Here is a 17,500-nt window from a genome sequence, read left to right on the forward strand (position 1 = left end):
CTCGTTTCCTCCTGTGATCCACAAATCTGACGTCCACTCTGTTGGCCTTGACATAGCTTTGTTCGGCATACACTGGTACATCCCAGTAAGCTTGAGCTTCCGGAGATTCGTACACTGGTTTGGGTCCCACTAACGAGTACCATGGTGGTACTGAGTCCACTAGCTGCAGGTCTTTACACACCTCAAAGAACAACACCTTAAGTGCAGCGTTGTGTCGCTCCAAGTACTTGGACTGTGCTAAAGCAGGACATCCTGCTAATTATCATTATTATTATTATTATTATTATTATTATTATTATTATTATTATTATATTTCTAATATTGATTCATCGACTCAATAGCCCACTTTCGATATATTAAGGGTGCGTTCGATTGACGGTATTCCGGAATAAGAATGCGTGGAGTGAGGATTTAAAACGGTATGTCTGGCGTTTTGAAGAAACAAGGATAATAAAAATATGTTTAAAATAGCATTTTAGCAGGTGTTTGACAATTTTATTGTTAATCTCCTTAAAAAAGAAGGATTTCTAACTTCTATTCCATGTATTCATATTCCGGAATACCATCAATCGAACGCACCGTAGGATTCAGTCCTAGACAAAAGGCATCATCTCGAGGCTCTGGGGAATAAGTACAAGGATTTGTATGAGTTTACTCCCCAGAACCTCGAGATGATGCCTTTTGTTTGGGACTGAATTTTAATATATCGAAAGTGAGCTATTATTCGACTCCGATTAGCCGAGAGCAGTACAATTTCTTCCCATTTACACACTGTAGAGTCCCAATTTTTTATGGTAGCCACTCGCATACGCCTAAGAGTGGTAAAATCAAATTCATTATGACCCGACAAAAGTTTTACTACTTTTAAGGGAGACGACGTGTAAAGTGTAAAGAAAGCGTAAGAAGTGACAGTGCAAACAAGAGTAATGAAACCTGGATGAGAAGTTTCCCTAGTAGAATTAACGTTTGTCATAACTGAACTCACTTGATGCCCTGCATTAATTAATTATTTAATCGTTATAATGTTAAATCCGACAATGGATTAGGTTATGCTGTAAGACTTTTTAAGTAGATTAAAGTTGTAAGTAAATTACATTTTTAGCATTTAGGTAAATTAGATTTTTAATCATAGTCTGCTATTCTACTATTTTTATTAGTAATCGTATTTGTAAAACACGGCTCCATGGGAGAGCACTTCTTAGTGAAATGGACTCCATGATGAAATAAAGTTCTGATGATGGTGACGATGATGACGCATTTGGTGTTTCTATACAAAAAGGTCTCCTTGTTACACGTTTTCTTTTGAAAATTGAAATTCTCAAATTAGACGAGACTTCATGTAAGTCCAATTTCGAGAACTTTCAAAACGTCGCTCGTACTTATAATATCCCTTTGAGTGATCGTGCCGTTTTTTATCACTTAACTTTATCAAAGTGCTTATATACATGCATAAACATGGATCTTAATGTGTGCCTTTCTAATGTTTAAGGGGATTTTATATGGTGCGAGGATGATCATTCATCTCAGGTAATGAAGTTAATTATGTTGCATTTTTTCAATGGTTTAGATTAGGTCTGGTCACGGTAAAGGTTAAAAATAAGCCGTTTTGACGGTTAAATTTGAGATCATATGACGGTTATTTTATTTTATTTTTTTGAATGACGTTTATAAGACGAAATTAAAGGGCAAATTTGGCTGTAATTTTAAATAAAACGACATCATTTTGACCACATTTGAATAATCCAATTAGTCCTACAATTTGTGCATTAAAATGCGGTTTTTGGTCTTCCACTATGTGTCTATTTCCGAGTTCATGTCTGCCTCCTCTTCAGAGATAGGACGCAGCTCTTTAGAACCTCTAATTTCATTGGATCCCCTTTAGGACGCAGGTCTATTGTTTTTAGAGTTAGGGTCCATTGTTTCTTTTGTATCGTTCTTTGTGTCCATTGTTTTCTCAACCAATCCCGAGAGCCGTTGTAATAGCTGCATGCTGACCTCTTCAAGAGGTCCTTCAAAGCGAGTCAAAATTAATTTTCATATAAGAAAAACTTCGCTCTTAGACTCGCTTTGAAGAGGAGGCAGACATGAACTCGGAAATGGCCTAGTTTCTATTACATCACCTTTGTGATCAAATGTCCTCCGATATCTATATACTACTCACTTCCTCAAAGCCTTGTCACGGAGCCTTATCTTGAAAGAAAAGTATTTCTTGAGTAACAGGGAAAACTACCTTAAAATGCACGGAACCACTATGGGTCCAAGAATTGCAGTATCTTTTGCCAACATTTTCATGGCTGCGGTTGAAACAGATATAATCAAACTAAGTTCATACAGACCACTTCTTTGGAAAAGATGCATCGACGACATAGATCTTTTTCTGTGGAGCATAACGAAAGAATAAATAAACAATTTCGCAGAGCTAGCAAATAGCTATCCAACTATAAATTCAAAGCTGACATTGCAGATAGAGGAAAAATACCATTCTTAGATACACAAGCAGGATACGGGACTATATTTAGTCTAGTTCCTCATGGGTTTCACGCCGAAGCGATCATCAGACTAAGGTGAAGCCCAAATTAAAAAAAAAACATCCCACGATTCAAACAGATTATGCCATAAGGGTTATCCAGATAACCTTGTGAACATGTCCATATCTGAAGAATGTCGACTTTAAAAGATGAACAAAAAGCGCGCAAAAAGATTTTGCCATTTGTTACACAACATCACCCATCAGTGCCTAATCTCAAACTGATTTTAACCACCAACTTTCAGCTTCTACAAAACTAGGCCTTGCTGAGAAAGAATTTCTAAAAATCCTCTCCATATTTCGTATAGAAAAGGGAGATCCTTGAAAGATGAGCTCTTTAGAGCAAAACTCTTAGGGTCTTTATTCAATTTCGTATCTTAGTGACCAATAGTCGTCGTGTTTGGCCTGTCTACGCCTCGGACCATCGGCAGGGTCATGCGAAGTGACTCATGATGACTGACGTTTTTATGTCACCCGAAGCGATAACAAACGGAAGTCAGTTCTGTCTCTAACCGGTTTTTCCGAGACTAGAAGACTGAGGACTGGAACATAAGAAGTTCAGACAGGACTTGGCACATAAATGTATTTCTGTGATATATGAAAACCGTCAATAATTTATAAACAGGTTAACATGACCCTATTTAAGCTTTGTTAAGGATATCTGAGACATTTGACGGCTAATATTGGCTTGCCCATTTGACGGTTGACGGTAAAAATATGGCGACTTTGACGGTTGACGGTATTGGGAGGAAGCCTCAAAATTCGTTACCCCCCACCTCCCGAGAGATTTTGCTCGGAGGCTAGTCGATGTCACAAGTGGTCCGAGCCCGGGGGGGACTTCCATATAGAAAGGGGAGGGATGCTCGTCGGAAATTTTAAATTAACCCCCTAAAGGAGACCAATCTGGGCGTGGCCCAGGCTTTTTTTCACCCCAAAGTAAATATGCACTTTTATATTTCTTCGCGCGCAATCCTAAAGGAGACCTTCACGGCTACACATGATGGCGTTTTGCCCAGAACACCCTAAGTGAGACCAAAATCCGAAATTTACACCCCTTAGCGAGACGATAAGCATCCCTCCCCTTTCTATATGGGAGTCCTTCTCCCCCCCCCCCCCCCCACGGGGAATCCTTTGCGGTGTAGATTTGACGATTCTCTTCTTTGTCTCAGACTGTAAAAAGATCGCTCATTATTGCGCGAAAAATATGTAAATTGCCGTACGTTTCGAGGCTGTTGCCTCTTCATCAGTGGATAAAAAGCAACTGTAAATTGTGCGCGTGACATAATGAAAATTTGAATTTGAAGTTATTTGCGCGCGCTGACTGGAAAGAACGTGCGTGTAAACATTCAAAACAAAACAGGAAGGCAAAGTCCTCCCGGATGTAATGTTGACCAGAAATAGACTCCTTTACGCCTTTGATTGCATCATGGGTAATCATTACAACATGGCGGGATTCAGAGCAAAGTAGACTGTCGATGCCTCATTCCTTTTCTAGACTTTCGCCTTCATAAACCGAACATGATAGCAGCCCAAGTTCACAACTGAGATGATTGGGACTCGGTATCTATTGGCTGGAATTCCTATAACATTGCTGATTTTCTCTCCATACATTTTCTGTAATTTTATACCTTTGGAATTACACAGGAATGTATTGCTGCTTTTCACTGTCATGCAACAAAAAAATAAAATCAAAAGTATTAAATAAAAACAGCCAAGAATGTGATATTACGGGAGATTAGTAGCTTATCTACTTTGCCGAGTCTCAGGTCTTTGTGATTTTTCGTACTCAAGTTAGCCTTCAAAATGTTTTGCACAATTTACAGAGCTCAGTAAAGAAATGCCATAGCTGTGTCCTGGAGAGGGACACAGTAATGGGGGCTGGAAATCGATGAAAACATCTGGAAATCACTTCTGCTATAAAAATCGACCCGTTCGCCCTTTTGAGCTAGCAGATATTCACATTAACACTTTTCACAATACCACAACAGTTTAAATTGCAAAAAATCACTGAATGAGTAATTTTTTTCAAGCATACTTGACACATTCTCTAGGCCATCTTGATGTCCTATGGCGTGAAAACACTGACCTTCAAAATGCCCTACTATAAAAACGAAGGTTGCTATCGAAGTGAAAACCTTCAAAAGGAAATGTACTCAGGATGTTCAATAACCAAAGAAAGCTGAAAACGCGGGGGCTCTGCGATTTTACATTTTAGAATATTGATGGCGTCACGTGAAAACCAAGAATAGTAGAAACCTTGTGTCATAAAATAATTTGTACAATTGCTATTCTATCCAACCTCATCCAGCCGGACCTCTCAACGCATATGTTCTGTTTTAAAACATACAAGAGGATACAAGCGTGCAAAATTGTGTATCCACTATCACAAATACTTTTTATCCTTTTGAACTTCCAGACAAACCTTTGAATTTCCCGCCATGTTGTCATGATTACCCATGGTGCAATCAAAAGCGTAAAGGGGTCGACTTTGACCCGAGATATATGTGAGGCTTCATATAACCTTCATCAACTGTCCATGTAACATTTGTCCTGCCCGTTTTACTTAACTTCCGTTTTTGTCCTTGGTTTGTGACTTTTTTCCTTTATTGTTGTGGTTTTATCAGTTGTGACTTGTTCATTTGCCTTGTGGACAAGAACAGTTTATGGAGACCCGTTGTTTCATACTTCCGGGCTGCAGACTGTAGGCGGAAGGGAACCGTTTTTTTTTCGTGGGCCATACGTGTTTCTCGCCATTTGCCTCATACTACCAGGGTTGCAGCGAAGAATCTGCTGGAAATAAAGCTGCAAACTCGTTTTTTAATAGGGGTACGTATGACAGTCTCCTAAAAAATACTTGTCTAGCTATAGCGAAAAGATCCTTTAAACGCAGACCACACAAGTTATTATCACTTTTAGTGATTTGAATCAGCTGTTGAGCATGAGTATAATTTGAGTTGCATTTCTCGAATGCATCTTGTCAACAGGTTGACCATTCCGAAAGTAACGATAAATTGTATATTTACTTTTGTCCATCAATATTGTGGACTAAGGTAATGTCAAAAGCAATATTATAGTAATTCATATAGCGGTTAGTGCTCAGTCCATCCCCACGCTCTCTACTGGACATACCCTGGGCATTTGAGGCTTTTGTCTGCCTGGGGGTGGGGGAGGAAATAAATGATCCTAGTCTTCTTGGGGGTGGGGAATTTTATCTCCACACACACATCTGTTAGGGCCAAGGATTTGAATGCTAGCCTCAATTTCAAGTTGCATGTCTCAGTTCTTTGAGCAAGGCATGACATGACGGAGACTGAATTGATGTGATCAGTTTTCCCAAAAACACATCTTGCCTGTAGGAATGGTGGGAGGTTGGAAATAAATAAAGGAAATGTCCCGATATGTTACATTATAAATTGATTTTGGCGGTTGCACATTATGTAGTAGCTGCAATAATGTTGCGTTTGTCCATGACATTTTACATGTTATATTTGTGGACATATTTCCACAGTGGTCAAGACACAGCATGTGAAACTTAAAGCATTGGGAAGCACCTTGTACTTTTGATTTTTGTGATTCTTAATAGTTTTAATGTTGGAAAGCTAGTCGTATTTATTTCTCTGGGAGTAGGGCCATTGGATTGCCTGAAAGGGGATCTGTGATGGGACATTTAAATTGATTTTTGGGTCTGGGAAAGGTTAAGTTGTACACCAACCGACCTAAAAACTTGATGCCTTAAAGTAAGTAGGGAGATTAGGGGAATGTTGAAGCTTTAACCTTATCATCAGGCTTTGTGTTTTTAGCAAAAAGATTTTATGAGATGTCATCCAAGGCAACAGCTTTAAGCGTGGTCTTTAAAGATGATGTTAATCAGGAAGGCCTTGTGTATTCTGGACAAACACTGCTGGCACCATGTAAGTGTTAAGAAATATTGCTTGCTCCATGTACCAGCGATGTTGTGTGGTAATTAAGGAAGAAAACAGCAAGTAAACACTTTAAATTATTTAATGAGGGTAGCACTTAATAGTGTTACGACACTGTCTAATAAATTTGTGGCCTGCAAAATACAAACCAGACTGCAACACCAGGAACTCCATGCTGTGCTTTTTCCAAAATAGTGTGTAAAATCTTGTACTTTAACGTCACACAGAATTTATGAACAAGGGTAATGTGAGACAGGGCCTACGGTTTATGTCCTTATCCAAGAAGACTTGAAAGTCAAACCATTTGCAGATGTAATTATTATAAAGGCAGCACTAAATCTCCTCAAGTCTTTCGGGCTGAGACTTGGTCTGGTCAAGGTTGAACTCACCGCCTTCCACACGGTAGTCCGATGCTTACGCAACAGAGCCACCGGTCAGCAGTCACAACATATACCTGTAAAGTCATTGTTTAAGTAACATACTCCACATTGAAACAAGCTTGCAGAGGTCGTCTGGGCCTAAGAAGTACACTTACAGACTGTATAATGATTTTCAATAAGTCACTAGTGGTCTTAAAGGATTATTTCATGGCAGAAGAGTTACAATACTTGTAAATATTTCACCCCACTCAGCTTGATGGCTAATCTTGAAAAAACAATAGATCAGAACTCCATTTCTGTAAGTTGGAGCCAAAGGTAAAGGTGAAAGTGTGGTCAGCTAAGCTTATCAATCACATGACACAGGATCAGCATCTTTCCCGGGAAAAAAGAAATCGCATTGATGCCGCTGTGTCCTTCCATTTTGCATAAATGTTTTGTTTGCACAACATTTCCCTGAAAGTCCCCATTTTCTACCATTTAATTTGCCATTCAAATTCCATTTAATTCATAGCACACATTGTGCCTTAGTAACTAACCTTTGGTCCATATGACAGTTTCACAGCTTTCCACATGGATGCTAACTGGTACACCAATAAAATTCCATGTAAGTGTATGTATACATGTAATTTAATTTGGGGGTGGGGATTCAAGTCAAATTTTCATGTCATGTACTGTATTTGTATTATTAGTCTGGTGTTTATTAAATAAAGGGACCTACATCATTCCTTATATTTCTATTTTAAATTTAATCTTGCTATGCATACACAACTGTCTGTAGTAACTTTTTTCTCTCTTGTTTTTTTGCACTTTTGTCACCATTATAGCCAAATTTCAAGACGTTTACTGTCACTTTCAGGCAATTATACCCATTCCATCAGTTGAAAATGTTATTTATAAATGTATCAATTATTCACTATCACTCAATCATTTCAAAAGATGTAAATAAAGCAGTATTGATTTTAGTGGCAGGTGACAGTTTCAAACAACATTTAACACTTCTTTGAAGAAGTTATGCTTAATTCTTGGAAGTTATTTGCTTTCAGTTCGAAGGATGAACAACAATATTGCAAAATTCTTGCACGCTCATTGGTTAATTTTTATTGTCAATAAGCAGACAGACACATAAATTTATAATTTATGCAAGGATGGTGTGATATTGCTTGCGTCGGATTGAAGTTACTCGCATTTTTGTTTCGCGTTCTTCTCGTGTTTTGCCTTAATTTTGACCCCTCTGTCTTTTTGTTATTGTAAAAAACAAATTGATGTCAGTTTTTCATGCATCTGTCCTGTTATTGACAATGAATTGTGTCATAACATTGTCAAAGTAGCTGTGGATCCATGAGGCAATAGCCAAGTGGATCTGCAGACTACTTTGACAATGTTATGACGAAATTCGTTGTCAATAACAGGACAGACGCATGAAAAACTGACATCAATTTGTTAAATTTATGTACATTCCTTTACTTATTTTTTTCTTCTTTTTTAATGGATAGTCATTTTTTCTTTTAAGCCTGAGTCTGTAATGAGCAAAGTGAAATTGCCTAATTTCGTGAGAAGAACTAAATTGCTTCAAACAATCTCAGCAATGGGAATTTATTCTGGCAAGAGCATTGAGGTGAGTTTTGCTTTGGACTGGAGGCCATTTTGAATTCACTTCACCATTGGGTTAAAGCAAATTAATTAAGGTGCTAAATTTTGTTTTGGTATTAACTTTGATATTACTTTTAATTTTAATGAAAAATGGTTTTCATAAGAAACTAAATTTGTCTGGCATCTGGTAGGGTACATCTTTGATCCATTGTCTGTCCGCAGTGTCTCAGGGATTCCATGATGGGTCTTCACAAACCCCTGATGCCCCTCATGTGCTAACTCTAGAACCCTCTCACGCAGGCTCAATGGCACAGTAATCCGCATACCTCTCATAACCAGTCTTCCAATCACTGTAATTTCATCACATAGTAGTTATATTATACTGTGATGAAGTGGGTATCTTCGTCAAACGACTAACTATTATAGACAGTCAGCAATGTTCTGACCTGAAGGTAGTCATGTCGCATGGTGTACTTGAAAGCCATTAGACACAGTACCCATCTCTCAACCCTGGCAGATGGTTTGGACTTTGGTCCATAAATAAACTCCAAAGCTTTAAAGTCAGTAACAAGCTGGAAAGACTCTGGCCCTCTCACTGAACCTCTCACAACCCCAAACAACTGCCAATGCCTCTTTTTCTGTTTGGCTGTAGCGACGCTCAACCTCGCTGTTAAAGCTATGGCTGGCAAATGCAACTGCTTTCTTCACTTTTTGCTGCTCTTGTACAAGGACAGCCCCAAGTCCAACTGGGCTTGCATCAGTGACCACCTCGGTTGGAGCATTTTTGTCATAAAAAGGCATAATTGATGCCTTCGCCAATTGCCTCTTTAATGCCTCAAATGCTTTGTTTTCCTCCTTGCCCAACGTCCTTTTGCTGTCCTGTCGTGTCAACTTGGGTAGTGGTTCTTCTGTGGTTGTGAAATTTGGTAGGAACCTTGAGCTGAAACTGATGAGTCCCAGAAAACTCCTCAGCTCGGCAACATTAGTGGGGGGCTCTGTTTCACGAACAGCTCTGACCTTTTCCTCTGTTGGTCCCACACAATGCTTATTAATTTTAGAAGCAGTCCCATGAAGATAATCTGGCTCATTTCCCATCTCACACTTATCCTTATTGAGGGTCAAGTTCCTCTCTTGCAAACGGTGTAGCAATGTGATGAGATTTCTGTCATGCTCCGCTGTTGTTTTGCCGTGAACAACAATGCCATCAGCTATATTGGTGGCCCCAGGTCAGTCAGCAATTGTTTGGCTTTAATACAATGTTCAGGAGAACTGTTCACACCAGAACTCAGCCTCTTGGAACGAAACAGTGAATCACCAGCTAAAAATGTTGTGATATCAATTTGATGAAAACCCATGTTCATGTCTAACTTGGAGAAAACTATGCTTCCATTCATTTCTTACTGTGGAAATGGGCAATTTCTCCCTTTGAAATGCCTCATGTGCGTGCCTCATGTCAATACAAATCCGCACCTTAATCTTTAATCGGCTTGGGGACAAATACAGCAGGGCTGACTCACGTTGTTGGGCCTGACACTTTCTCGATGATGTCAAAATCAAGTAACTCTTTGATCTTCTGCTGAACTTTATCTTTTAATGGGTAGGGTACCCGCCTCCGTTTCTGTGCTACTGGTGTAACTTTGGGATCAATATGTAGCTTAAGTTGGTGACCAGTCAGCTTGCCCACTCCAGAGAACACCTTTGGAAGATGGCCTGCAATGCTTTCAATGTCACTGTCAACAGAATAAAGTTCTGGTCCAACTTTGAGCACTTGTAGGCACTTAGCAGCTGAGCTACCTAGTTAAGACACCATCCTTCTACCTGCGTAACAAGAACAGTCTCCACCACAGTCTACCCATGACATTATCCTCAAATTTGCCAACGACTGGTAAACACCCATTTCCTTAGACACGAAGATTCCTCTCTTCTGTTTTCAATTTTGCGTTAAGGCCACTCCTCACAAGGCTGTGAATCTGCTGCTCATCAACTACAGTAAACCCAGAGTCAACAAGCATCTTTAAGTTAGTAGTGGCACCATTGATCTTCACTGCTACAATGTTATCTTCAACATGCTATTCCCCACTGAAGTTTACTTGGAAGGCAAAAGGTTCCTCTCCACTATCATATTCCACTTGATTAATTTGCTGTATGGACCTTAGCGGTGGTTTGCATCTAATGCTGTTTTTTTGCTGATTATTACTCCCACTGACTCTCCCACTACACTTGCTCTGCTTTCCATCTGCCTCATGCCTACAACATATTGCCCAATGCCCCTTCCTACCACCTTTTGCATACGTCTTGCCCCTTGCAGGACACACCTTGTCAAGCAAAAAATGCCCTGGCCTCCCACATGCATAGCACTTGTGTGTGGCTTGCCTGCCTGATGTTTCTTTGCTTTCTCTGTGCTGGACCAAATTCACTCTCAACTTTCCTTCTCCTCCAGCAATTACGTTTGCTTGACATCGTATCGTTTTCCATCCTCAGGATGTAGTTAAAGCTGCTTCAAGCTGTATGTTTGGCACCTTTAATAGGTTGGGTCTGTAATTCTTGGGACGATACTTTCTTGAGCAACTGGTCTCTCACAGCGAATTCACGTTTCTCATCTCCATAGCCACTGTGACAGTACCTTGCTTGTTTCCTTAGTCAAAGGACGAACAAGTCCACATCTTCGCCAGGTTCTTGGTGTAACTGATAAAGAACATGTCTTTCATAGGCGGTGTTCTTCTGAACATGAAAATGAGCATTCAAGGCTTGTACAGCTTGTTGATAAACATCATCCACTTGGCCTTCGGGAAGGGGAATGATTACCAAGTTTTCGAAGATATCTTGCACTCCAGTACCGGTCCGATAGAGCATCTTGTTTCTCTTCCTTGCTGGGTTTTGCAAATTATGCTTTCCCTTCAGCAAAGTATGTGAACCCTCAAGATCATAGCCAAACACGCCATTGTTCACTCAACTCCGCCTTCAGCCCCGAAATATCCATCTGTTGAATAGGATTTACCACCATAATGCTAGAAAAGAACTTTTTTATACATCCTTGTCGCCAATGTACAATGTACTGTCTTTACTCCAGACTATTCCACAATGCAAACGGATTACACTCCAGAAAACACACTCAAATTTTCAGTCCGCCATCTTAGCTTTATTCCCTACCCAGAATACACTACAGGCACTGGTTATACAGGCAACCCACAGAACAATCAATACACAGGGCCACCTCATTCCCTGGGTCTACAAAGGAGGCAGAGAAGAGAGACCCTGGGACGGAGGTTGATTGAGGGGGAAGAAAGTGTTTTGAGCTGTGCTCAACATGGGACATTCTCCTCCAGCCTGTAGAAAGAAGTTTGGATGGACTTATTATGAATTCATAATTTTTTTCTATGGGTCTATGAAACCAGATGGAGTTAACTTGAAGTAAGTTACTTGTGTGCATTTTAATTTCTTAGGAGTTACGCTTAGAGGACTACAGTCTGGGTCTGAAAAAGCCAGAGCACTCTCTGTCAGGCGTTTGGCAAGTACTGCTGCAGTTCAATTTTATTTAGTAGAACAAGTGTACATACTGTAACTTTCTTAAACTTATTCCATATTCTCATGTAAGGAATTACAAGGTATATTTAAATGCTTAGTTGAAGAGAATAGAGAAAAAAGAAGATTAGACTTTGGGTTTTAAAGAGATTTCAGACAAATTTAGAGCTGACTGTCAGATTTCTGATATTTTTAATTAACAACAAACGGTAATCATGCAGCCAAATTCAGATAACTGGTAAGGTCAAACATTTCACTGTTAAAATAAAAAGCAAAAACTATGCGATCATTCTTAAGACAGAGGCACTTTTTGTTGTTGCAATTCTATTGAGCCATCCCTAGGTTAAGCATAACAAGTACTCACTTTTGACCCTGGTAGGGTTTCAATAATTTTGGAGTTTAAGTGAGCTTGCCTGTTGGGCCCATACTTAGACAGATGTCATGTCCCTTGCTCAAACCTCACAACCATAACAACTGTGCTGTAAATTTGTGTTAATTGGGCTCAGTTCTTTAGATGTATGTTGCTCTTGTCTATGCCAAGCCATTAGCAAGATCTCTGGCTTTGCATCTTTTATTTCTATCTGGCCTGACTCCAATATTTAATGAACAGTGCTAGTTCATTAAACAGATGTAGTTTGTGAGGCAACTTATTCATGAGGCTGTCAGTGGCTTGTCTTGGCCATTAACGATACCACACAGAATAAATTTATTTAATAACAAAGTTTCTGGACATTGATATTAATAAATATATTTTGATAATGTAGACCACATAAATTTAAAAGTACCGGTATAACACTTCTTTGTACATTTGTTTTAAAGAGAAGATAGGCAACATCAAAGGCAACATCAATAATAATTTAAATATTCTAAATTTATGAACGAAAAATGTAGCAAACTGATTTGGACTTGATATAATATATGTATATGCAATTTATCAACAGGCGTCCCCAAACAGAGGGCAGTGTATTCGGGTAAGGATTTGCAACTTTATCCTGTGAGATTCAGACATCTTGACCGTAAGCAAGAGTCTGGCCTTTTTTGTTAATTTCAGTAATGTACACCACATAAATTTAAAGTAAATCACATCAAATTATTTTAACATTATTACAATATTCTGTAATTGATGAGCGAAAAATGTAGCAGTGATGCTCCATGTTGCCCTCATTTTCTCCCGTAACATCAGGTTTCATTATTTTTGTATAGCTGACTTCAGGCAAATATAGAATTTAATGGTTATTTAGAGCGGTTTTCAAATGAGTGTCGTACATGTAAAACCAAAACCAAAGTAATCACTTTGGCCAATCAAAAAGGACGGAGACAATCCAGTAAACCAATCAAAACTCGAAGTAATTACTCGTAGCCAACACAAAGTGTGGGAAAATGTGCACACGCGAGCCACGATTGGTTTTGGTTTCACTTCTGATTGGTTGAAAAACTGGCGCGAGAACTTTGAGCCAATCACTGATTGAACTAATGCAAAACCAAAGTAATTGGCTAATTACTTTCGACACTTAATTGAAAACCGCTCTTAATCTGTATTGAAATAGTGTGCTTAAGCAATCCTTGCCTTGGTCTAAAGAGAATCGCTAGTATTCAGGGGCGGATCCATACTGGTTTCCAACGTTTTACGAATTGGTCAGAAACACGGGAATGGGGACTTTGAAGAGTTAGAATCCAACAAATTTCTGGGGGAGCATGCCCCCGGACCCCCCTAAAAACTCTTTTATTGTTTTGGAAACCGGTCATTATTTATCCTAGATCCACCCCTGAGTAATGAGACAGATCTTTGTACATCCTTAAGCATTACCATGTAATTACCCATAGGAGAAGCTCGGTTGCTTCTAACAACAGAACGAAAGTGGCCATTGGCATAGAATCAGGACTTAAACCCCAACTTCTGTTCAGAGACACAAAGCCAGAAAAGATAGTCCCAATTCCAAGTGAGTATTATTTTTATCAAAGCCGGTATATTATTTTTATATATTTTCTTAGCTGAGATGAGTCAGATCCTATTGCTCACATCAGCTGTATTTAGGTTTTATCTACCCAAAATGATGCCTACAACTTCCCATACCCTACAAACAACGTATAGACGACATTAGCAACAGACAAACAACTTGCAATTACCGACTTACTCTAATAACAACTGACAGACCTATTTTACAATACACATACAAACCTCAGACCTACACACATGGAAAGGGGCCCAATTGCTGCTTACAGTCTTCACAGCCAGTGACGTCTATACTTGACTGACGGCCGACCAATTACATCTCCAGTTAGTTGACCAATCACATCAATGACCAGAGTGTTTCTGCAATCATTTACTGACGTTACACAAATCACTTAACTCTGAAGACTACACTAACCCTTACGATCGTAGTTCACTTATTAATTAATGCTTATAAAGATGATGGTTACCCATATTGTTTACTCCTGAGTTTCTGGTTCAAGTTGTTCTGTGTGACGTCACCTTCCAGAATTCAGTAGGTAAAATTTGATTGGCTAAACTGTGGGATCATCAGCCGTGTAAAACAGGGCTTCATATTTTCCCTTTTTAACATTTGACCTTTCGGGTCATGCGACAAATGTGATTTCGGATCACGTGACCTGGTAGAGCTCCGATGACAATTCCAGTTGGTGATCAGGGTAGGGTTTGTACTTTGAGCATATGCAAATCCACAAATCCTTGAGGACGCTCGAAAGGGTTTTTAAACTGAACGTATGCTTGTAAGCCACACACGCCATACTTACTTAAGTTGTTTGCGTCAGCTGATCAATCAAAACAGGTGACCGGAAAAAATGTGACCTAAAAACCGGAAATATTGTCAGAGGTGTTGAGGAAGATCTCGATGTATGGTTGCCATGGCAACATTGGAGACTCGCCTGACAAAAGTATTAGATGAATACCAAAATGTTTCCCTACTGAAAGGATCGACAGTGTTGTAATTCTTTTCCATGGCCTCCTTGAAAGCCTAACAGTTCATTTTATAGCACCTTGGTAAGTTATTTCTATTGTACAAAATAGTTCCTTGCGTCAGGAACCCAAGACCCGGAGCCTACAACTCTACTGTATTCGTGTAACGGCGTTTTCAAAGACCAATATATTTTTAGATTGAATTTCCCGCGAATGAGACTCCCACAGGAGCCCGATGACCAATTACAAGAAATTAAGCTGACGTCATAGGGTCACCGAACCGGAACTGCCTTTGTTTTTTGACCTAATTCGCGGGAAGGGCTAGTCTAAAAATAAACCTACTTGTGAAAACGCCGTTTCACAGATGCTGTATGGAAGTTGCACGCTCCAGATGGGCTCCTGCTTGCGTTTATTGATCATAAATTATTATTTTTATATTGAAGTGTCCACATCTCCTAGTGCAGAAAAAAGTGATGTCCCAAGCCAAGTTCCAAATCATCGCTTTCTGTCGACACCAAGCATCAATTTTAGTTCAGAATCAGACCCTGCTTTAGTGTTTATCCCACCACAGCCTTCTGTAGCTGAGAAAGAACCGCTATCATCCCTGACAGACACAAACAGACAGGCGCTTATGGATTTTCTCCTTCAAAGCATTGTTAAGTGTATGCAGATACAGAATTCTCTTCACAGACTTATGTTACTCAAATTGAAGTCACATGTCACGTCTTCAGCTGATGGTCAGACTGATTCTCATGGTAGTCGTCTATCCAAAGGAAAATTACCAAAGGCATCCAACCAAGAAGGGTTCAGCAGCAGGAGCGTTAATAACAACTCCAGTGCCCTGCTATGTGAACTTAAAGAACCTCTAGAGGCCTTAATGCAATGTGCAGGAATTCAAAGGTCACTTTTCCTCAAACTTCTCACCGTCAACAAAGTCATCACTGATGTGGAAACCAACCAAGGGATTGCAAGCACAGTCGGCTCACAGGAAGGGCAAGGTGAACTGACTGATCTTTGGGTTACCCGTAATTTTAATTAGGTGATTTTCCCCTCAAAAAGAATTTTTTTAGACTGGTGCAACTGTGGTATTAACAGTTAGAGATTGTTTGGGTCAACTACAGAAACCTGCAAATCAAGACACTCCACTTACCACTCAGAGGGAAATGCTAATCTTTAAAGCTACTGAATGACAGGTTTGACCTGATTGTTGAATCGTTTGTTGTTTTTGAAGAGGCCAATTGCAGGGCTAATTTACATAGCCACGACTCCATGTTTCTGATGGCCCTTTTCTCTGTACCACATGAGAGGTAGATCACCTTCACCTTTAGCTATCCCGTAGTCTGGCTGACCACTGGGACACCACTGGAGATTTTACAACCAACTTCCTCCACTCCTCTCGATTCGCAGCTTTTCTCAGTATGTGATGTTTGATGTTGCATTTGAGGCCTGTCCGTTCTTTAATATTGTATTCCCATCATTTTCTCTGTACGGTTCCCTGTAATACAATATTGGCCAGTCCAGATGACCGTGTGCCATGCCCGAACCACCTCCGTTTGCGTCTTTTCACTGAAGTTAGGAGGTCTTCATATGGCCCGATGACGTTTTCGATTCTGGTTTTCACTTCCTTGTTGGTTATGTGATCTCTGTACGAGATGCCAAGGAGTCTGCGGAAGGAGCAGACATCCTTGGCGTACTCCAATTGTGGTTTGGAACCATTCTCCTACGTTGTTGTCATAGTAGACTGCACAGGTTGCCTTGTTGAGGCATTCTAAGGTTCTTATCAGGGTGGCATTGATGTTATACAGCCTCATGGTTTCCCACAAAGTTGCGTGCCAGACTCTGTCGAACGCCTTCTTGAAGTCCACGAAGTCTTGGTAAAGGTTTTGCTGGTGTTGCAAGTATTTCTCACAGAGTATTCTAAGGTTGAAAATTTGTTCTGTTGTGCTTCTTCCTGTTCTGAAACCTGCCTGTTTTTCTTTGATTATCTCCTCAGCTTGTGGTTTCAGTCTACTCAGAATGATTTTTGCATGACCTTAGTTGGTGGTTTGTTGATAGTCATCTGAATTTGCTGTTGTTTTCTGTTTTTCTCTGCAGATACAACCCCAGAGGCTCAGGTCAACATGATAGCAGTGCAATATAACCTTGAAGACATCACTTTCAAGAAAAAAATGGATTGCAGTTATATTCGAAATCCTTTCAGTAACTTTCACGTCGCCGCTTCCAGCGAGGATGTTGTACATTGTAGATCTGTTAATGATGAAAACTTCGTCAATGATGGCAAAGCTTATGGGCGAATTCCTAATGGGCATGGTACTCTGAAAACTTTAGATGGCAAGCTTCTGTACAGTGGTGGATGGCGTAAAGGTAAATTTAAGTCTGAACCATTTCGCCCCAGATGTTTAAAGGCTAAATATAATTTTATCCAGTGGATACGTTATAATCGAGAGTATGAAGCTATTACATGCAGCTATTGATGTTTTAATGGACCCGTGAGAACAATGATACGCTAATTGCTTGGCAACGGGCGAAAGATCAATTGAAAAATCGGTCCCGTGGGGTGCGGGCAGACGTATACGTAGTGGGTAGGGGGGGGGGGGGATTTGAACCAACACCATCCGTAACACCGGTCGGATGCTCTATCCAT

At 39.9% G+C, this 17,500-nt stretch overlaps 1 protein-coding gene across 1 annotated transcript in view; it reads left to right on the forward strand.

Moving 5' to 3' along the window:
- Nucleotides 1–5,071: 5,071 nt before the first annotated feature.
- LOC138054462 (uncharacterized) overlaps nt 5,072–17,500 on the forward strand; it is a 20,030-nt gene continuing 7,601 nt past the window's right edge. The window contains exons 1-9 of the mRNA XM_068900905.1: nt 5,072–5,353; nt 6,328–6,438; nt 7,382–7,431; nt 8,338–8,442; nt 11,861–11,925; nt 12,881–12,910; nt 13,764–13,879; nt 15,300–15,854; nt 16,951–17,220. Of these exons, the coding sequence (XP_068757006.1) occupies nt 6,345–6,438; nt 7,382–7,431; nt 8,338–8,442; nt 11,861–11,925; nt 12,881–12,910; nt 13,764–13,879; nt 15,300–15,854; nt 16,951–17,220 (1,285 nt within the window). The 5' untranslated portion in view covers nt 5,072–5,353; nt 6,328–6,344. The remainder of the gene's footprint in view (nt 5,354–6,327; nt 6,439–7,381; nt 7,432–8,337; nt 8,443–11,860; nt 11,926–12,880; nt 12,911–13,763; nt 13,880–15,299; nt 15,855–16,950; nt 17,221–17,500) is intronic.

The sequence above is a fragment of the Montipora capricornis genome, chromosome 6, assembly GCF_036669925.1.
Source record: "Montipora capricornis isolate CH-2021 chromosome 6, ASM3666992v2, whole genome shotgun sequence".
Classification (NCBI taxonomy): Eukaryota; Metazoa; Cnidaria; class Anthozoa; order Scleractinia; family Acroporidae; genus Montipora; species Montipora capricornis.